The sequence below is a fragment of the Cebus imitator genome, unplaced genomic scaffold, assembly GCF_001604975.1.
Source record: "Cebus imitator isolate Cc_AM_T3 unplaced genomic scaffold, Cebus_imitator-1.0 Scaffold64, whole genome shotgun sequence".
Taxonomy (NCBI): domain Eukaryota; kingdom Metazoa; phylum Chordata; class Mammalia; order Primates; family Cebidae; genus Cebus; species Cebus imitator.
The window spans coordinates 4,931,283-4,954,366 of record NW_016107379.1 but is presented as its reverse complement, the minus strand read 5'-3'; the positions used below and the strand labels follow the sequence as shown (position 1 = coordinate 4,954,366).

Here is a 23,084-nt window from a genome sequence, read left to right as displayed (position 1 = left end):
AAAAAAAAAAAAAAGAAAAAGAAAAGAAAAAGGAAATATATACTTATATATATTTTGTTCTTGAATAATTCATATATATATCTGTCATTTCCTCCAGGAAGCCTGCTTTGAGCCACCCTTCCAAAAGTCTGGGTAGGCTGCCCCTATATAAACTATAACACTGCTAGTACAGAGCTTATTTTATACATTTATGTATACACACATGTATAATCTGTTTTAAATACAAGAGAAACAATGCTGTATGTTTTAGGAGTGAAATTTGCCATGCTTATTTTTTTTTTATTTTTATTTTGAGACAGAGTCTCGCACTGTCGCCACTGGAGTGCAGTGGCGAGATCTCAGCTCACTGCAACCTCCACCTCCTGGGTTCAAGTGATTCTCCTGCTGCAGTCTCCCAAGTAGCTGGATTACAGTGCCCCCCACCACACCCAACTAATTTTTTGTATTTTTTTTAGTAGAGATGGGGTTGCACTATGTTGGCCAGGCTGATGTCAAACTCCTGACATCGTGATCCACCCGCCTCAGCATCCCAAAGTGCTGGGATTACAGGCATGAGTCACTGCGCCAGCCTGCTGTGTGCCTAATTTTAAACATTTTTTCCTGTATTTTCCTTTATATTACCTAATCAGACAGATTTAATGTATAAATCATCTTGTTCCTCCTTACAAAAATATACTTGCGTATCTTGTTACTCTGGGAATATAAGCAGATCTCTGTATTCAGTTTTGTTGTTTTTTTTTTTTTTTTTTTTTTCTGTTAGGGTACTCCTCTTTTATAAAACTTTTAGGAGCTTTCTTAAAAATTGTTGAAATTTATTTGTAAGTTTTAAAACTGACTCCAAACTGATTGTTGATTAAGAAACTTTTGTGCAGTAAACGTTTGTTAAATGGTGTTGAATCAGGCAGTTCACGACTTTTATAATACCAAGATGAGTGAGATGGACCTACTCACTTCATCCATCATCTTATGGATGTGCACACAGTCCTAAAGTTTTGAAAATAGCATTGAGATTTTCCCCTGATCTTTTTTGGCAATCTGCCACATTAAAAGTAGACACACACACACACACACACACACACACACACACACACACACATACGCACACACACACACAGAGAGACAGAGAGAGAGAGAGAGAGAAACAGACAGAGACAGAGAGAGAGAAGAGAAGAGAGGGGAACACAAAGAGGGAGAGAGAGAGAGAAGAGAGGAGAGAGAGAGCAACACACTGTCCCACACCTAATGCTACTATTTTACTATATTGCATAGTTAAATAGAATAGGCAATGAAAATCAGTCACTGGATATGTTCAGTTTTCACAGTGAGTATATTCTCATTAAAAAAATGTCAAATGATGGTACAAGTACTTTGCTACTTAAGAGCTGTAGATTATAAACTAATTGTATATGACGTTCTACATGAAAAACTGGCAAACCTAACTTTTAAGCCTTTTTTTTTTTTTTCCTGCTATAGGGAATAAATTTAGAGAGGTATTCTACTTTTTTTTTTTTTTTTACATGATGTTATAAATGACAGGATATGGATGGTTCATGCTCTTAAAAAATGTATAGTTTAGTAATAGTTTAATAAGGAATGTGTGTAGACAAGTAGGAAATTTTTATTAGTAAGTTCTGTAATAGCAGTGTTACAGAGTTTATTTAGGGACAGCCTACACTTTTGGAAGGGTGGCTCGAAGAAGGCTTCCTGGAGGAAATGACAGTTAATGAAATAAAGTATGAGGTCGGGCAGTGTGGCTCACACCTATAATCCCAACACTTTGGGAGGTCAAAGCAGGTCAGGAATTTGAAATAAGCCTGAGTAACATAGTGAGACCCTGTTTCTACAATTTTTTTTTTAAGCTAGCATGGTGGTGTGTGCCTGTAGTCCTTGTTACGTGGGAGATTGAGGAAAAGAATTTCTTGGGCCCAAAAGTTTGAGATTACACTGAGCTGTGATCACACCACTGCACTCCAGCCTGGGTGACAGGGCAAGAGCCTGGTTCACCAAAAAAAAAAAAAAAAAAAAAAAAATTAAGTAAGAAAGTTAAAGTATGGAAGAGAGTTAATCAGGTAGAAAAAGTAAGGCAAAGAATTTTTTTCCCCAACAAGAAAGCAAATATGGTGATCCAGGGTGAGGAAGGAGTACAGCATTCTTAAGCAGTCAGAATTTTTAGGTATGTCTTTAGTGGAATTTATGATTGGGGGAAAAATGAGAGCAATTAAGCTGGAGTTTACACTAGAAATCATCTCATATATGGTACTGAATTCTAGCTGTTTTGGGTTTTCATCTCCCAGAAATGGACAGCCATCGCAGCGTCTTAAGCAATAGAGTGACACTGTAGATTTCAGTTCTGAGAGATAATGACTGTAGTGAAGAATGGATTGAGTTGGGTCAACATTATTGTCTCAGGAGATAATTAAGACTTGGTTTTAGGAATAGTAAAATAATGTGGTCTCGGTGGTAGAAGCAAGAATGAGAGAAGAGAGCAGATCCCGTATTTTTAGAGAGTAGAAATAACAAGATTTTCTGATTTTCTGAATGTGGAAAGTTAAAGGAGAAGGAACAAAATTACATTTCAGTGAGGTACAGAACATAAGAAAAACTCTGGGTTTGGATATAAGGTGATGAGTTTGGTTTTAGAAGTACTTGAATTGGGGTTCTTCTTAAATATTATTAACTTCTAAAACATGAATTTAAAAAAAATGTGTAGCAGATATATAGCTATATGGTGATTAAATGTAAAACTAACACTATATGTTTTATTATACTTTGCATTTTTTGTATTGTAATTAGTCTGTTATAATTTATTAAATTCCTTTTTTGAATGTTTGGTGTATGAATTATAATATTCTCAAGCAAGAAATAACTGTCTAAAAATAAATTTTAAAAAATGTAGCAGATATATAGGTATACGGTGATTAAATGTAAAACTAACACTATATATTATTTTATTATACTTGGCAATTTTTGTATTGTAATTAGCCTGTAGGAATTTATTAAATTTATTTTCTGAATATTTGGTTTATGAATTATGTAATATTCTCAGTCAAGGAATAACTTTGCTTTGTCTCTTTCTTAGGGAGTTTTTACGTTTGGCAAGTCCTTTAAATTGTGGTGCCTGGGACAAAAAACTACTAAAACAATATAGGGTCCACAAACCAAGTTCACTGAGTTATGAACCAGAGATGAGAAGTAAGCTGACTTTTAAAATTCCTCTTTTTGATTTATTTTATGAATGGAAATCATGTAGGGGCTGAACATTATTTCAAGAAGTTTGTGAAAGCAAAGAGAGAAGGGCTTGTTATTTAAATAGAGAAACAAAAGATTGGGTTGATTGACAAAGGGGACAGCTGGAGAGAGGAAGAAATCAGTATTTTAAGGATCCAGAAGAGGTAGGAATTATGGGTAGAACAACCCTTGACTTGGAAGGGAGATACCTCTTTCTCAGAGGATTTGTAATTTCTCTGCCTTCCTCGAGTAGCCTTTGCCGCCTGTACTGAAGAGTAGTTGATTAGATTATTGTTGACAGGCGGTGGATTTGCAGGAGAACTACTGCAGGAACACGTGGAGGATAGGAAATTTTAAATACTGATAAAAGTAGTTGAACTGATACATTAATCCAGCATATAGGCTGGATAAGGAAAGAAGTAAAGCCAAGTAGCGAGTGATAGTCTGAGAGAAAAGAAGGGTTAGATGGCCACGTTGGAAGGAAGTAGTGATCATATAGTTCAGCTCTTTCGTTTTTCAGGTGACAGTTCTGAAGTCAGATTAAACAAACTTCACCCATTATTTCAGTCTTATTTTTTCTTCATACAGATGATTGTCAGTGATTAGCAAATACTGTGCTTGTGTTTTGGAAACCTTAAGATATTCTGACTTCCAACACTGTTACATTAGAGAACAGAAAGGATTGCAGTTTTTCGTGTTAACTAATGTACAGCTCCTGGATGTATTTTTTGTTATCGTCATTTTTTTGTTATTATTTTTGTACTTTACACAGTTTCTTAGAATTGAGTTGTGATTTTCTTGCTAAGAGTAGAAACAAAAATTGTTCCTTTCCCTAAGAGAATATTGAAATATTTTTATAGTTGCCTGAATATCTGGCACATTTAGGAGGAAAACAGTTACCTACGCTCATGTAGTTTACCTCGAGAGAGAATATTTTTTTCATTATATTTGTAATGTGTCCCTGGAAAGATAATGACAATTTGTTTAGAATTTATCTTTTCGTTCTTGAAATTGTTACCCTTTCTATAAAAATGGAAGTCTTTAAATTAAAGTACTTTATGATCATGCATTTAGTTCTAATAATTGTAAGGAAAGAATTAATAATGGGGAGAAAATAGAAGAATCAAGTTTCTGCCGTTTATCTGTAATTTTTTTAATAAAGATGACCTATTTCCTTTCTTTTTAATGCTTCTAAAATTGTTTACTTTTCCCTCAAAGATAATTAATAAAACATAGTTTTATGAAATAAATGTATTACGTGATTTGTAAACTATTAACTGAGATTTATAATTAAATTACATTGTATCATGTACATGACAATTATTTGAGATTTTTATTTTTATTTATACTCTAGTTTCCAACATTTCTGCAGTGGTGCATATTGCTTTAGGGAAACACATGCTGTTAAGTTTAAAAATAAAGTACATTAAAACTGGATAATGATCTTGGTACTTAAAAAGAAAATTTTTGTATATTGAAACTGAAGTGGTATTTAAAAATAAATCCGCCTTGTAAACTTACTTTAAAATTCCATATGACATTTTCACAAGAGATTTCTTTGACTTACAGGTAGTATGATCACATCTCTGGAAGGTCTGGGTACTGATAATGTTTTTAGCTTACATGAAGATAACCATTACCGGATAAGCAAGAGCCTGGTCAAATCTGCGGAAGGAAGTACTGTACCCCTAACCAGGGTGAAATGTCTGGTCTCCATGACAACCCCACATGACATCAGACTTCATGGGTCATCAGTTACTCCAGCTTTTGTTGAATTTGACACATCGCTTGAAGGGTTTGGGTAAGGAATTTGCAAGGAAGCCAAGCTTTATTATTTTATGCCTCATACTTGACTTTACAAATAGATCTTTGGTTTTAAATATACTTGATTAAAATATATTTTACCATACTTAATATTTTTTAATGATTGAGTATTTTGAGCATGCTATTTTAAGATTGCTATATTTAATTATTTTTGTTTATTATACTAAATAAATTGATATGACATAGGAATCTAAAATCTTAGGCCCACGAACCAAATCTGTTTTGTCAGTAAAGCTTTTGCAAACTGTGTCTTTATTTATTTATTTTTTTTGTAAATGAAGTTTTATTGGAACACAGCCACACTCATTTATATATATATTTCCTATGGTCATTCTTGTGCTGGAGTGTCAGAGTTGAGTAGTCAGATGGAGACTGCCTGGTTTACAAATAATAAAATATTTATGACTTGGCCCTTCCCAGAAAAGTCTGCCGACTTCTGATGTAATAAATATAAATGTATAGATAACATATAAATTAAAATTAGATTGAAAATTATTTAGGTTTTATCATCATCTTTCCTTCAAATTACCTAGCATAATAATTTATACATTATAAATATTCAATGACTGTCACTTCAAATGAGTAAATTATTTCAAGTAGCAGAAAAGATTATGGTAGTAGAAATGCCAGTAATGAATCTATAAACAATCTAAAAGAGTTCATGAAGTCCAGCAGCCTTAAAATAGACACAAATGTTAATAGACCTAATAGCTAGATCTGTTCGCTATTAGAGTTTTTTTTTTTTTTTTCTTTTGAGACAGTCTTGCTCTGTCACCCAGGCTGTAGTGCAGTGGCACTCTTTCAGCTCACTGTAACTTCTGCTGCCTGGGTTCCAAGTGATTCTCCTGTCTCATCCTCTCAAGTAGTTGGGATTACAGGCATATGCCACCACACCTGACTATTTTAGTATTTTTAGTAGAGACGTGGTTTTGCCATGTTGGCCAGGCTGCTCTCAAACTCCTGACCTCAGGTGATCCACCCACCTCAGCTTTCCAATGTGCTGGGATTACAGGCATGAGCCACTGTGCCCAGCCTTAGAATGTTAATTCATAATTTTTGTCTATACTAGTTGTTTGTGGTTTTCTTATATTGATGGAAACCTTTGTGTTTTAAGAATATTATCATGGGTCATTATCAAACAATTAAAACATGATTGGGAATAGTCAAAAACGATCACTGATAACAAGAGAGTGACTAGAAAGAGGCACAGGGGAATTTTCCTGCAGTGATGAAATTGATCTAATGTCTTGATTGGGTTTATACATTAGAGTATGTTGCCATGTGCATATTACACCTTAATTTTTTAAAAATTTAAATAAAAAATGTTATTTTTGGAGATTTGACAATTATATCTCTTGATATCCTTACATAATTGAAAGAAGGGAAGGGCTTCCAGATTTATTCCATGATCTTGTCTCTAGTTACCATTAAATACTGGCAGTTATTTCACTGTTGTAAGTGCATAGTGTTAAGGGGTAAAGTCATGATCTCTAATATGTATGTTGTCTTTTCTTTAATAGCTGTCTGTTTCTGCCTAGTTTGGCCCCTCATAATGCTCCTACAAATAATGCCGTCACAACAGGTCTTAATGATGGGGCTGTCGTCAGTGGTATTGGTTATGGTAAGTAATGTTTTCTTTGTGCTTATGATATTTTTTTTCCAGTACATTGTATTTTATTTAGAGTTTATATGCTTTTGTGGGCATCTTTAAAAATACAAATATTAATCAACACAAACTTTTTTTGTTATTATAGGGGAAAGATTATTCCCTCCTCCATCTGGCTTAAGCTACTCTAGCTGGTTTTGTATTGAACATTTTAGTTCTCCTCCAAATAGCCACCCTGTCAGACTTCTTACCGTTGTGCGCCGAGCAAATTCTTCTGAGCAACATTACGTTTGCCTTGCCGTAGTTCTGTCAGCAAAAGACCGATCTCTGATTGTTTCCACTAAAGAGGAACTTCTCCAAAATTATGGTCAGTATTTGCATTTCCTGTTTTTTCTTTTGATTCTAGAAGCATTAAACTTCATTTTTGTATTTATTTTAAAAGTCCAACTAATAACTTTTCAACTTAAATTATCATAGCGTAGAACAAGTTATATGAAATATTGAATATCGGTTACCAGTGAATTTTAAGACACTTTCAAAAGAGACATACAAAACAGTGGAGAGACTGAGTACCTAAAAGGACTTATCTCTACTTGCCAAGAAATCATAGCTTTTGCTAGGAAAGCAGGTTGCTTGTTTGAGTATTTTGGTAAGGATTATCATTGGCTGTGAATTCTGCTTAACTAATTAATATTCATTGAGCACCTGCCCGCCATATGTGCCACACTGTGCTAGACACAATAACATTTCAATTACCTTATCCATGACTTACCTTTAAGATGTAATACATATGATTTTATAATTCCATTTCCCTAGTTTTCTCTAATATGCCATGACTTTACAGTGCTATACAATGGAACTCCAAACTCAAGGCATTCATGAAGATCTTGCTAAATGATGTAAATAACTTAAAATGTAAAACTCAATTTACTCAATTTTCTTGCTGAAGAATATAACCATTTTTATATAAATGTGATTTTTGTCATCTAATTTTGTTCTTTTAACTGAATAAGTAAAATAATATCACATATTAATTGATGTGTGGTTGGTATTCAATAAATAGTAATTTAATATAATTATTAATCTTTTAATTAGATTGTAAGGCTTCTTGACTTAGTATTCTTCATGGTACCTAGCACAGAACTATCAATATAGTTAGTACTTCAAAATTCTTGTTGTGATACTTTATTTACCCCTTAGTAGCATTTGGTCCTGTTGACTAATTCCTCTTAATTAAAACTACCTTCAATCTTGCTTTCTAGAATACTCACTATTTCTCTGATCTTTGTTTTGCAATTTCCTTCAATTGCTTTCTCTTCCATCTTCTCCTCAAAATTAGTATTCTCCAGGGTTTCACCTTTGATCTTTGTACTTGACCAACTCTTAATGGGAAAAAAAAATCATGAATTAGTATTCCTTTAAGTCTTTTTTATTTCAAGGACTGTGAAGTCAAATTTTTATTTCATTTGTCTATATCCCAAGCTGTCCTCATATTTCCAGCTGCATATTAGACATCTCTATATGAACAGTATTCCACTAAACATCTCAGATTCTAATATTTCTTCTTTATAAAACCTACATCTCCTTTAGAAGAGACCAAGGTTGCAGGATTGCTGAAGCACATGAGTTTGAGGTTGCAGTGAACTATGAAGAGGCCACAGAACTCCAGCCTAGAGAGACCCCATTTCAAACAAAAACAAAAATCCTACATCTCCTTCTGCTTTCCTATGTTGGTAAATGACACTACCACTGCCAGTTGGCCCAGCTGGAAACCTTAAGTTAACTTGAAAATACCACCCCTTCCACTAAGTCTTACTGCAATATGCCTCCCTAATATTTCTAAAATTGTCCCTTCTTCCCTATGCTCACTTCCATAGCACTTTTTTAATAATCTTCATCTCTTATCTAGACTTCATAGATTTTAATTTTTAATTTTCTTTTTGTCTGCTTATTCCATTAGAACCTCCCACAAACAAGATTATTAATCTTCGTAATCTAGGCAGCCCTGTTGTCTGACATAGTACCTAGAATGTATATTGTATAAACATATAAATGCATGAATAGAGGAAATGAATGGCCTGAGGAGGAAACAATGAGAAAAGTGAATAATAGTGGGGAATTTGAAAACACCAGGGAATTTAATGGAAAAGTTAAGGACTGGATCTGGAGACAAATCTGTAAACTAGGAAAATATTTTCTAACTCTATCTCATTTTTATTACTAAATGTAATTTGCCAGGCTGCTACAGTCCATATATGATTAGAAATGATGGTAACGTATGCATTAGTATTGCCAGGATATGTTCTCCCAACAGCTGTAATCCATTAAGATGCCTAGAAAATTAAGAGTTGTCATAAGCCAGTTGGCTTACTGAGATATCCTGACACACCACTCAGTGCTGGAAATGTCTTAGTTCAAACCTAAGTCAGAAAATGAAATGCTCACAAATTTTTATAAGGAATATATTCTTCAATACTTGAGAAGACTTACAGTCTATGAACCAGGGAAGGAAAAGGGACAAGTTTCTTGTTTCACCCATATGTTCATCTTTACTTTCACCTCCATTGGTCCATAACATGAGACCTATCAAGGCTTTAGGATCCTGCTTTCTGCCTAGTATAGTCAGTTCCTATATCAAGTCACCTCATAGATAAGATTTTTGCCTGTGTAATAGTCTTGTCAACAGACATATATTCTGAATTGCCATTCTAAAATATCTTGGCAGTTAAGTATGTGCAGATATTTTAAGATTCCAAAATTAGAAATTAATATTTTATTCGCATTTTCTATTTCATATATCATAAATTTTACTTTCATATGTTTATTTGTTTGTACATGCAGTGAAAAATACTAGATCTGCTTTAAATTTTGTGGTTACAGATTAGCTCTTTTCTTAATTAAAAAAAAAACGAGTATTTAAAATCTGGCTTTCCACTGCTGTCTTGTCACTTGTTAAGTACTGATAAAAGGTAAATTAATTTTTATTTAGCTAAATATTAAAATTAATATGAAACCGTTATTTCTTAGCATGGTTTGGTAATATACAGGGTAGCAAAGAGGAGCCAGATTAGAGTCAAGAAGTAATTGTAGAATGGTAGCAAATCAGAATATATTTATGTACATGGGACACAGTTTTCTGATGAAGCCGGAAACTTGGATCAACAAATACCTATTCTATACTGTAAATCATCTCCTTTTTGCTAGCTGTTATTATGGACAGTACGGCCACTAACTAATAATAGATGGTTGTTCCCTTGTATCATTGAGTATAGCATATAGCAAGAATGAACTTTACATTTTTCTTGGTTGTTTTTCTAACCCATACTGTAACCAAATCAATGTAAAAAAGTCACAGCACATTATCGTTGACTATAGATGCAGTGTTGTACAGCAGATCTCAAACTTTTTGTCTCTTGCTTCACTGAAACTTCATGCCATTTGTTTAGAAACTCCCCATTTGCCCCTCCCTCGAGACCTTGGCATCCAACATTTCATTCGTTGTTTCTCTGAATTTGACTATTTTAAATACCTCATATAAGTGGAGTCATGCAGTATTTGTCGTTCTATAACTGGCTATTTCATTTAGCATAATGTCCTTAAGCTTCCTATGTTGTCAGATATTGCAGAATTTCCTTCTTTAAGACTAAATATTATTCCATTGTATGTATATACCGCATTTTCTTTACCTACTCATCTGTCCAGGGGAGTACTGATGCCTCTTTGAAGTCCTGATTTCAGTGATTTTAGGTAAGTGCCTAGATATGGTATTGCTGGATTATATGTTAGTTCTATTTTCAGTGTTTTGAGGAACCTCCATACTGTTTTTCCATAGCAGCTGCAGCACTTTGCATTCCCACCAACAGTGCACGAGAGTTTCAGTTTCTCCACATTCTTGCCAAAGTTTGTGTTTTGTATTTTGATAATAGCCATTCTGACAGGTGTAAGGTGTGATATATCATTGAGCTTATGGTTTGCATATCCCTGATGATTAGTAATACTGAGCATTTTTTATATACCTGTCTGCCATTTATGTGCCTTCTTTGGAGAAGTGTCTATTCAAGTTCTTAGCTCATTTTTAATTGATTAATACTTTCTTTACTATTGAGTTCTAGTAGTTCTTTATGTATTTTTGATATTGATCCCTTATAAAATACACAGTTAGCAAATATTTTCCTCTGATTCCATAGATTGCCTTTTCACTCTGTTGCTATCTTTGCTATTCAAAAGCTTTTTAGTTTGCAGTAGTTCCACCTGCTTATTTTTGTTTTGGGTGTCAACTAGTCTCTTTTTTATTGTTTATCATAACTTTATTGTCTATTTATTTATTTTTTTTTACTTCGTGAGCTAACTTCTGTTCATTATAACTTTATTTGACTATACCTATATTTCTTGAGCAGACAAGAGCAAAAATACATTCTAGGTTTCACTTCTTACTGCAGGTAAGGGTATTTGCATGAATAGGGTATCTTCAGTTTGCATTATCTTTTTATTTTTATTTTATTTCTTTTTGAAATGGAGTCTTGCTCTGTTGCTCAGGCTGGAGTACAGTGGTGCAGTCTCAGGTCACTGCAACCTCTGCCTTTCAGGTTCAAGCAATTCTCCTGTCTCAGTCTCTCGAGTAGCTGGGACTACAGGCACACGCCACCATTTCTGGCTAATTTTTGTATTTTTGTGGAGATGGGGTTTCCCCATGTTGGCCAGGCTGGTCTCGAACTCCTGACCTCAGGTGATTCGCCCTCTTCTGCCTCCCAAAGTACTGAGATTACAGGCATGAACCACCATACCCAGACAGCATTATGATTTTTTTTTTTTCTAGAGTTTTATAATTACTCAAATCAGTCTGCATCATCATTTTGTTTTAACATAAAGTCAAAACATGCTGATCTAGATATGAATAATTGTTTGAATAGGGATGGTATTGGGAAAGGTTTTTTATGGCTTCCCCCCTTTATTTCAGTTGATGATTTTAGTGAAGAGTCCTCATTTTATGAGATTCTCCCATGCTGTGCTCGCTTTCGATGTGGAGAGCTTATCATTGAGGGACAGTGGCATCATTTGGTCCTGGTAATGAGCAAAGGCATGTTGAAAAACAGTACTGCAGCCCTCTATATTGATGGACAGCTTGTTAACACTGTAAAGGTAAGCATATATGCACTTGTAAATCTGCCTGCTTTAAAGGTAGTAGTTCCCGGGTGTGGGGAAGTATTTGTGTATGTGTGTGTTTTACTGGAATATTTTTACGATTACTATCTTAATTTTAAGTTGATATTCAGTACCCATTTGAAAAATAGATTAGACTCACTTGGCTAATTCTTAACATTTTATTAGAGAAGAATAGAAATGAGGGCTTAGGTACTAAAGAAGTTTCTGAATATGCAAGAGCTTAAGCAAGATTGCCAGGTGCTTTTTCATAAAAGAGGAATCAGTTGAAGGATTCCTAAATAACAGTGAATACACTATTTTGTCTCTTCATTGCTGTTGTTGTATTTTAGTCCAGAAGACTTATATTCTTTAGAGATAGAATTGTTTATTTTTTCTTTGTTTTCAGATCACCCAGATTAGTCCTGATAATGATAATAGTATTCAATTTATTGTTTCTTAAATGAATAAGTATATAAACATTACTCTAGATTGCTATAGCATTTAGAAGAGAGAAAAAAGAGTTGATGCAGCAAGTAAACAGACGAAACTTCCTTTTTCTGAATGAGAATAAATCTTGCTAGTTACTTTCTATAGAACTCAGTTCATAAGCTCCGAAAATTCTTTAACTTCTAAAACATAGTATCCATTTTATTTTGCTTTGCTTTGCTTTTTTTGTTTTGTTTTGTTTTCTTTTCTTTTTTTAAGACAGTGTCTTGCTCTGTCACCCAGCTGGAGTGCAGTGGCGCAATCTCAGCTCACCACAACTTCCACTTCCTGGGTTTGAGCGATTCTCCTGCCTTATCCTCCCAAGTAGCTGGGACTATAGGCGTGTGCCACCACGCCTGGCTAATTTTTGTATTTTTAGTAGAGATGGGGTTTCCCTTTGTTGACCAGGCTGGTCTCGAACTCCACCTCAGGTGATCCGCCCGCCTCGGCCTCCTAAAGTGCTAGCATTACAAGCGGGTATCCATTTTAGAGCAATATCACTTGAAAGACGTAACAAAGACAAAGTTTGTACTTGTGTGTGAATTAAAGTTTAAAAAGCACTGAAACCAGTAGCCTCTTTGAATAGATTTACTTCCTTGATGATAATATTTTATTGTGACATTGTGTTTCAGTATGATAAACCCTAAAATGCACCTTGTAGAATAGTCATTGATTTCTTTGTATACATGATTGTATTGGAAATGGGCTTGAAGATTCTCTAGTATATTGCTCCTTCATTAATTTTAGTGATATTAAAAATAAAAATGCCCTCAGCTGCTAGAATTGAGCAGTAGGAAGGAACTTTATTGTCGATTTATTTACATCATCATCATCACTGTCCCTGTCAGTAGTCACAGTATTGTGAAATCAACTGTGGCTCACATGTTGCTCTTCACAGTTTTACTATTAACATCACCAAGAACTTTTGTTTAATATACAGAGTAATGAATAGGATCTGAAGCTAAGATGTTACTGTGACAAAACAATTAATGGAAATTTCCTTCATCCATCAAGTTGCTTCAGCAGGAAAAAGCAACTTAATTTCCTTATCTTTTACACGGTACTTAATTGTATATTTATTATAGTATTTTATCCCTATAAAACACTTTTTATCAGTAATTTTAGTTAGCAGACTTGCATTGAGGGTAGCATACCTAATTTCAAGACTACTTTAATTACATAGTGGAAAGCTCTCTATTTCAGCACAGAAATTTCAGAGAAGCATCATTGACTTGATATGAAACCAGCCAGTGACAGTATCCCTATATTTGGTTATTGTCATTAGCATTAAAGAGTTTATCTATATTACAGAGTTGGATAAAAGTTTTAGCTGCTATATCTGGTCCTCAGTTACAGATCCCAGTATCATCCCTTGCCCTTCCTGTTTCTCAGCGCCAAATGTTTTCGTGCATTTGTAAAGTTGTGTTACTTAGGGATAATGAAAATACATATGCTGAAGTAGCTATTTTCCTGGGGAAAGTGTTCACATCTCACACATTTGCTTTTGTCTTCTTTACAGCTTCATTATGTTCACAGTACTCCAGGGGGTTCAGGTTCTGCAAATCCACCAGTGGTGAGCACAGTCTATGCCTACATTGGTACTCCACCTGCCCAACGCCAAATTGCTTCATTGGTTTGGCGCCTGGGACCCACACATTTTCTAGAAGAAGTTTTACCTTCTTCAAATGTTACTACCATTTATGAACTTGGACCAAATTATGTTGGAAGCTTTCAGGCTGTATGTATGCCATGTAAGTAACTTATTTTTAGTTCTTGAAGTTTTATGAAACTTAACTGCTGCAGTATAGATGCATCTGTGTGTACAAAGTTATACATATTGTTTATCTAGGAAAAGAGCCTTCTCCTTCTCTAATCTTCTTTAGCAGGATACTCACTCCTATTTAAAATATTTTCCTCCACTGATCATACTGCACTTTCTGGATTCTTTGTCTTTATGTCTGATCACTCATTATCTAGTTTCTCTTATTGGCTCCAAGATGTAGGCCTATGCCCTCTAGGAATCTAACTGTGACCATCTTCTCTTTTTGTGATTTCTCCTATTACATGAAGCAGTTTAATGTACAGCCACTCCTGTTAAAGAAAGAACAGATGAGTTTAATAAACACACACATATATTCTCCAGATTAGAAGAGTTAACATTATTTTTCTTCATCTCTTTACTCCAAGTCTACTTTTTATTATCCTTTCTCCCAAAAGAAATTAGACTCAAAGGAACTGACGTTAAGCTGGCAGTTCCTTGGTAGTACTCCTTGCAAATGATGGCTTCCACCCCCTTGTTCTGATTCTACTAAGAATCTCAGACGTGTTAGGACAAGTATATTTTAAGTGGTAATAATCATATGATTTAGTAATTTATCTTTTCACTTTATCTTAATTTAGATGGTATCTAATAACAGCTAACATTTCTTGGGAACTTGTTGTGTGCTAAATAAGTCGATACACATGAAGGATGTAGCTGTTCTGAGCCCTTCACATGTATTTATTCATCTCAAAACACTGTCAATTCGATACTGTCATTATCATTCCCATTTCACAGAAGAGGAAACTGAAGCAAAAAGACATATAGGTCACACAGCTTTTAAATGATAAAGCAAGATTCAAATTGAGGCCATGTGGCTTTAAAACACATGCCTTTATTAATGACTGCTCTGCTCTGCTGTGTTGTCTAGAAGAATACAGGCAGGTATATCTGAGTGCTCTTTTTAGGGAGGAGACATAATGGTATACAGCTGATGGGGACATTACTCATTTTCATTCCTTTTTCCTTTGAATCTAGGGGGACGTTCTATAATTTGTCAGATAACAGTTAAAACTTTCCCTCTTCCTTTACATTGTGCTATATGTTAAACATGCTTTAAGAGTAGCACTTACAATGTAGAACTCTATGACTGGATATCCTTTTCCATTTTTTAATTAAAGAAATGAAGAGCTGAGAATTAAGTAAAATATTTTTTAAATTTACCTCTCTTATTCTGCTTTAAGATTTTCAAGCCTCTTCATTTAAAAATGGTAATAAGAATAAGAAACTTGTTTTAAGATGAGAATCACTGATGATTTTGAAAAGAATTATTATTCTTTTGAAGGTAAAGATGCAAAATCCGAAGGGGTAGTTCCATCCCCTGTGTCCTTAGTACCAGAGGAGAAGGTGTCATTTGGCCTCTATGCACTCTCTGTGTCTTCCCTAACAGTGGCAAGAATCCGGAAAGTGTATAACAAATTGGATAGCAAAGCCATTGCTAAGCAGGTAAGCAGAATGATTTCTTGGTGAAATACCTCAGAGCCTTATATGGATACTACCCAATTATGAGTGATTGCTGACTATCATACCTTTCATGTACTGCTTATGTTTGGTTAATTTGACTTCAAATGTAGGCCAAAACACATGTAGATATGTAACTTAATTTGGAAAAGTGACAGTTTCTGTTATGAGTACATAATTCATATTAACTTTTTATTTATATTGGCAGTTAAAAAATTTAACTTTAGAAAAACTAATGAAAACAATTACTGTTTTTAAGGCTACAACTCAACTTTTTAATGAATGGCCTATGATATGCCAGGCAACCTTTAGTTCATGACATAGCAGCAGATAAAATGAAAATTTCTGCTTTTATGTTTTCTACATTCTAGTAGAAGAGACAGATGATAATACATAAAGAAATAACCTAATCATGAAGTATGTTGGAAGGTGATGAGTGCTATGCAGTAAAATAAAGCAGGGAAGGGGAAAGAGAGAAGCTTCAAGTTTTAAATATGGTGGTTCAAGGAGGCATTTCTGAGAAGGTGAATTTTGAGCAAAGACTTGACAGGGATGAGGTAACAAGCCACAGAATAGAGAGCTTGGGATATACATATGAGGGTGGAGTGTTTTGTATTCCAGGAATACAGGTGTAAAGGCCTGGAGAAAAGTACTGTACGTGCCTGCCATGGAGACAATTGTGGCTGCAGTAAAATTAGAGAAGGCCTGGGCAGTAGGAGAGGAGCCCAGAGAGATGATGGGCCGTCGGTTGTTTAGGATTCCAGGGGCAATTGTAGAGACACTGGCTTTGATGAAGTAAGATAGGAGGCATTATGAGGTTCCAGACACAGGAGGGAAATGTTATAACTTACATTTTATCACCACAAAGGTAGTAGTGGGGAGACAAGTTATGAGGCCAATACGATAAATAATTCCTATGAGAGATTATGGTGATTTTAACTTGGGCAATAGCAGTGGTGTTGATAAGAAGTGATCAGATTCAAGATGTCTGTGTATATATATATACATATACATACATATATATACACACACATACACATACATACATATACACACATATACATACATTTTTTTTTTTTTTTTAAATGAATGAGAGGTTCTTACGTTGCCCAGGTTGGCCTCGAATGCATAGCCTCGCCTTGGTGCCAGGACAACTGGCCTGAGCCACCACAGCTCCCTTTTTTTTCTTTGAGATGGAGTTTCACTGTTATTGTCCAGGCTGAAGTACAATGGTGCAATCTTGGCTCACTGCAACCTCCACCTCCTGGGTTCAAGCAATTCTCCTGTCTCAACTTCCTGAGTAGCACCACCACACCCAGCTAATTTTTGTATTTTTAGTAGAGGTGGAGTTTCACCATGTTGGCCAGGCTGGTCTCGAACTCTTGACCTCAGGTGATCCACCCACCTCAGCTTCCCAAAGCGCTAAGATTACAGGTGTGAGCCACCCCACTTGCCTCAAGGAATATGTTAAAGGTAGACCTAACAGTTTTTGGTGATGGAATGTGAAATGGGTGTGGAAGGTGAGAGAGTTAAGGAGTCCAGGGTTTTTTCTTGAACAGCTAGGAAAATGGAGTCACATTTTCTGATTTTGAGAAAACTACAAAAAGTACGGTTGGGGGAAGTATTGAGAATTCTGTTTTGGAACTTTGAGAAGTGTATTAGACATCACAGCAGAGATTTCAAGGTCGTTGGAAATGTGAATCTGGATTTCATTTATACAGGTGGTGGTTAAAGCCATGAGTCTACATGTATTCACCAAAGCCTAGATGTAGATAGGGAACTGGAAGGGTTTAAAGACTGAACCCTGGGACATTCCAGTGTTATGGAGTTGGGGAGATCAAGAAGAACCAGAAAAGACTGAGAAGTATCAATCAGTGAGAAGGGAGAAAAAGCAGGAGGGCCTAATGTTGTAAGATCAAGGATTCACTTTGGAAACGTGTTAAGTGGTCATAGTAAGATGCGAAGTGAGGACTGACTATGGGGTTTAGCAAGGTGATCTCATCAGTGAATTTGATAAGCTGTTTGGCTGATTATCAAAGCCAAAGTCCAAGGGGAAGGAAATCAAGAGACCAGGAACTTTAAGTATTGACCACTCTTAGGCAGAGTTTTGTCTGTATATATGTGTGGTGTGTGTGTGTGTGTGTCTGTGTGTGTGTGTGTGTGTGTGTGTACATATGTGTGTATATATATATATGATACATATAAATATCTTCTTCTAAGGAACATAAACTGTACATTAGTCTATAGTGAACAACAAAATTAAAGTTATATTTTCCTTGAAAATAGATCTTGTATATGTATGAATGTACAAAATGTAAGATTCCTTTATGTAGGCATGTTTTATCTATAAACTCTTGAATAATTTATATAGAGTTTACTTGGATATGGAATAAAGCTAATATGTTCACTGATCTGAAATACTGTTAGGCAGTTGGTGAAGACAACCTTTCCACTACCATAGAACTTTAGTCAGAAAGACCCCTGAAGCTGTGTCTCAAGATCTTCTTGCCATCTTTATCTTAGTAAATTGTATTTAACTTAACTGCTATGAGTTTCCGTACTTTGGAGGTGTTTGTGCATTTCCAAAATGTAAATGCAGCCAGGCTGGAGTGTAGAGTGCCCGTGGCACGATCTCCACTTACTGTAGCCTCCACCTCCTGGGCTCAGGTGTTTCTCTCCCTTCTTTGCCTCCTGAGTAATGTACCATCATGCCTGACTAATTTTTTCCATTTTAGTAGAAATGAGGTCTCGCCATGTTGCCCAGGCTGGTCTCGAACTCCTGGGCTTGAGTGATCCCCTTGCCTCTATCTTGCAAAGTGTTGGGATTATAGGTATGAGTCACTAGGCTGAACATAAATGTTCATTTTTCAGTATTCTGATAAGGGAGGAGAGAAAGATATGTTATCATTCATGTGTTTGATTTCTTTTCCAATCAAAACATTGCAATTGTTCTTATATAATTACGTTGTTTTCCTTTCCTATTTTTCAGTTAGGCATTTCCTCACATGAGAATGCCACTCCTGTGAAGTTGATACACAATTCAGCAGGACATCTTAATGGATCTGCACGGACAATTGGGGCTGCTCTGATTGGATACTTGGGTAAGTGGACTTTGTTATTTCAAATCTCTTTATTTGCCTTCAAGTTTGCATTCACTTTCCTCACTTGAGGGGCAGTATTTAAGTTCATATTTTATAGCACTGACCTATAGTGTACATGCAATATTTAGGGATAAAATGTAACAATCTCAAATTCCAGTCAACTTAAAATAATAACCTTTCATAAAATCCCATTAACTTATACATATATACCATGGAATACTATGCAGCCATAAAAAGAAATGAGATCATGTCCTTTGCAGGGACATGGATAAAGCTGGAAATCATCATCCTTAGCAAACTAACACAAGAACAGAAAACCAAACATCACATATTCTCACTCATAGGTGGGGGCTGATCAATGAGAACACGTGGACACAGGGAGGGGAACAACACACACTGGGGCCTGTCAAGGAAGGTGGGCTAAGGGAGGGAGAGCATCAGGACAAATAGCTAAAGCATACGGGGCTTAATACCTAGGTGATGGTTGATAGGTGGAGCAAACACCATGACACATGTTTACCTGTGTAACAAACCTGCACGTCCTGTGCATGTATCCCAGAACTTAAAGTAAAATAAAATAAAAAATCTCACTCACTTTTTTCCTGTTGTCAGTAGTGATGAGCACTGACTATATAATTTCATGTAATTTTTAGGTAGATTTCAAACTACATTTAGTGACAGGTATCAAAATTCAGAACTATTATTGATTGTTTCATGGTTTGGTATAGCTTATGAGTTTTTCTGTTAATTTAGAAATGAGCTAGAAATAAGAGCTTCTAAGTATAAACACTATGACTCAAACTATAATAAAAGTTTAGAGAGTAGACATTCTATAGAGCCTTGTACATGTCTGCTTAAAACTTTTGTTGTTGTTAGATAGGATCTTGAGTCGTAAACCAATCAGGCCATCCAAAATTCAGAACCATTGATTGTGCCTTTTAATGTGTAAATCAGTATATAATACTGGTCCCTTTTTAGATTAATAAAAAGCTAGAGGGCTGGTCAGAATTCAATTTGTTTATCAGTCATTGGCAATATTTATTGTCCCAGTGAATTGCATAAATCTTTTTTTTAATAATATCGCATTGATAAAAGTTTTCTTTAAAGCACATGATATAGTGTTCTTTAATTCAAAAACTACTTACTGAGAACTGTGGTATGTCCTTTTCTGAAGTAGAGCAGCCCTGTGGTACAATGGAAAGAGCAGGAGCAGTGAATAAAGAGTTCAGAGACAGGTTCTAGCCCCTCTTGTCTCACTGTGTGACATTATGCTATACAGTTAAGCTCTGTGAACTTAAGTTTTCTTATCTATAAACTGGTTATACTGGCCCTAATTATCTTAGGAGCTAGTTTTCAAAATCCAGCACCATAATATATGAAGGTATTGTGGGCTGGGCATAGTGGTTCACACCATGTAATCCCAGCACTTTGGGAGGCCTAGACAGGAGGATTGTTTGAGCCCAGGAGTTCAAGGCTTCAATGAATGTAACTGAGCCACTGCACTCCAGCCGAGGTGACAACAAGACCCTCTCTCAAAACACAAAAAGGAAAGAAGGAATGAAAGTCTTGTGAATACAGAGCACATAGAAATATAATATGCATGTTAGTTTTATTTTTTAAAACTCAATCTTGATCAGTAGGTAAGTGACATTCAAATAATGCCTCTTTAAAATGTTAGGATTGTAGGTGTGATTTTTTTTTTTAATTGGCACACAGTTCCAGGACTGTGTTTCTATAAACTTATGCTCTACTAAAGTCACTGATGTACTGTTACTCAGATTACTTAACCAAGAGAAGCTTTGGGTAATGGTCAGTAATGTGCATTGCTTGGCTTATCTATAGGAAATGTATCATCCCTGCCATGATGACTTCTCCAGGCCTTTCCCCAGTTCACAGAGTTAAAGTGATTTTTATTCTCCCCAAGTTTATTCCCCAACAGAAGCTAGTAAAGCTAGTAAGGCACTCTCACTTACTTAGGAATGCATTCTCAAGACCTCCATACTTTTGAGTACAGCCCAAAGCTACACAGTAGAAACATTTGTGCTTGCTGTAAAGCCCAGCTCTTCTCTGCCCACTCCTCTACTCCCAATCTCCTGTGACAGAATGTAGATTAGCAGTTTTTATTGCCTTCTTTCAAATTCTACCTGCAGTGCTTTCCCTGGAATTTGCATTTTAGACAGAAGATATTTTTAAAATAATACTAATTAAAAAGTTGTCAAGATGATATATACATCTCTTGTTCACATGGGGAATTTATCTTAATTATTTTTTACTGTCTTTTAATCAGGAGTAAGAACATTTGTCCCTAAGCCTGTTGCCACTACTTTGCAGTATATTGGTGGAGCTGCAGCCATCCTGGGCCTGGTGGCCATGGCCTCTGATGTGGAAGGCTTATATGCAGCAGTCAAGGCCCTGGTTTGTGTGGTCAAGAGTAACCCACTAGCCAGCAAAGAAATGGAAAGAATCAAGGGCTACCAGGTTTGTAACTGTAAAACTGCTGTCACTTCACCTGGCACCAAAAATACTCTGCTTTTCATTATGTTGTTTCAAACTCTGGAAGAATTATGTTGTCCAAGTAAACTTAAAAAGCCAGTCGTTTTATGAAAACTAATATATGTCAAATGAAAATATGTATTGTTTCTTTATTTTGCTTTATCCTTTTTCTCCTATCTTATCAAATCTTACTAAATACTTTAGTTAGGCTACATTATTTCAATATAGCTTTAATACATTGAATATATTTTCAGAACAAAGGTTGGCTGGTTTGAATGTTGTTTTTCTCTGTGGAAGCAGTAATGAAATGAAATGGGGTCCTATTCCTCCTTCCTCAAAAGATTGCCAGATTCATGGTAGATCCAAGGCTTTTCTTGTTTCGTTGTCTCTCCCCTCTACCTCACACCCTTTTATCTCTGTTACTTACTCAGGAGATGTGAAAGCCCCTACATAGTAAGTGTACCATTGCTATTCCTGAAAACTAAAAATGCAAAAATTGGCCAGGCATGGTGGCATGTACATAGAATCTGAGCTCATCGGAGGCTGAGGCAGGAGAATCGCTTGAACCTGAGAGGCAGAGGCTGCAGTAAGCCAAGATTGCCCACTGCACTCCAGCCTGGGTGACAGAGCAAGACTCTGCCTCAAAAAAAGAAAAATGGGAAATATTCATGTATCCACAGTCTATACCAGAATTGACAAAAAGTTGCTTATAAGAAGAGGAACAAATGTTTGAAGCAAGATTAAAACCTTCTATCATAGATGAAGTATAAATGCCTTCCACAGGTTTAGCCATTAGTTTATTGATAATGATAATGAATATACTGTTTACTGTATTGTATAGATTTAATTACACTATTTTGATAAGTATTTTATTTTGCAAAACTTTCAAAATGATTATTGAAGTACTGTTTATCATGAAAAAATAGAACAATCTAAATATACCATTAATAAGAGAATGACTAAGTATACTCTAAGCATTCCATAGACTATCATCATTTAGCCTTTTAAAAATTGTAATAATGAAGACTATGTTGCAAAAGAAAAAACACACTTTATGTAGAGAAAAAGTGTATATTTAAGTAGTTACTATCATGTGCATACAATTTTATGCATACAGTTTTATGCACATGATGACTATTTAAATATTTATATTGGAATCAAAAGGGTAAATGTAAAAGTGAATATTTTAACAGAGCGTTAGGATTCCTTTGTTTTTCAGATTTTACCTAATGTTATATTGTCATAATAAAAATTTAGAAGGTAACTTAGAAATCTCAGGAATTCATCTGCATAGGATTCTTGAGTGTTTTGTGTGTGTGTGTGTGTGTGTGTAATGAATATATATGATGATTTATCAACCAGCATTTGATATTACTTTCTTGTAGTTACTGGCAATGCTTCTTAAGAAGAAACGTTCACTTCTTAATAGCCACATCCTCCATCTAACTTTTTCTTTGGTGGGAACTGTTGATAGTGGACATGAGACCTCCATTATTCCAAATTCAACTGCTTTCCAGGACCTCCTTTGTGATTTTGAAGTATGTATATAAGCATAATTGGCAATATATAATCAATGCGTTTCTTACTTCATATGATTATAAACTGTTTTTAATCTCTAAAATGTGTTTAAAGTCCTATAATTTTATGATGTTCATGTTTAATATAAAAATGATTTAGTAAAATATAAAACGTAGAATATTAGGGTTCTTTTTCTCCAAAGATATTCCATTTGATTTGCAAACATTTTAGAAGTGAAATGGTGCAGTGCATATACCTAACTAGCTAATTTGCTGCTACCAGTGGCATTGCATGAGTCAAACATAGTTTTATCAGACGATTCTGATAGAAACTTTTCCTTGATAAATAGGACCTAGACCTGTAATTTTGGTTATAGCTGCATTGTAAAATATCATTCATTTTATGG

General features: G+C 35.2%; 1 protein-coding gene across 1 annotated transcript in view; it reads left to right on the top strand.

Moving 5' to 3' along the window:
- Positions 1 to 23,084, top strand: part of WDFY3 (WD repeat and FYVE domain containing 3) — a 294,837-nt gene that overhangs the window by 166,296 nt on the left and 105,457 nt on the right. The window contains exons 18-27 of the mRNA XM_037739168.1: positions 3,080 to 3,192; positions 4,798 to 5,029; positions 6,573 to 6,673; positions 6,807 to 7,025; positions 11,616 to 11,797; positions 13,806 to 14,037; positions 15,391 to 15,551; positions 18,556 to 18,667; positions 20,955 to 21,145; positions 22,546 to 22,698. Of these exons, the coding sequence (XP_037595096.1) occupies positions 3,080 to 3,192; positions 4,798 to 5,029; positions 6,573 to 6,673; positions 6,807 to 7,025; positions 11,616 to 11,797; positions 13,806 to 14,037; positions 15,391 to 15,551; positions 18,556 to 18,667; positions 20,955 to 21,145; positions 22,546 to 22,698 (1,696 nt within the window). The remainder of the gene's footprint in view (positions 1 to 3,079; positions 3,193 to 4,797; positions 5,030 to 6,572; positions 6,674 to 6,806; positions 7,026 to 11,615; positions 11,798 to 13,805; positions 14,038 to 15,390; positions 15,552 to 18,555; positions 18,668 to 20,954; positions 21,146 to 22,545; positions 22,699 to 23,084) is intronic.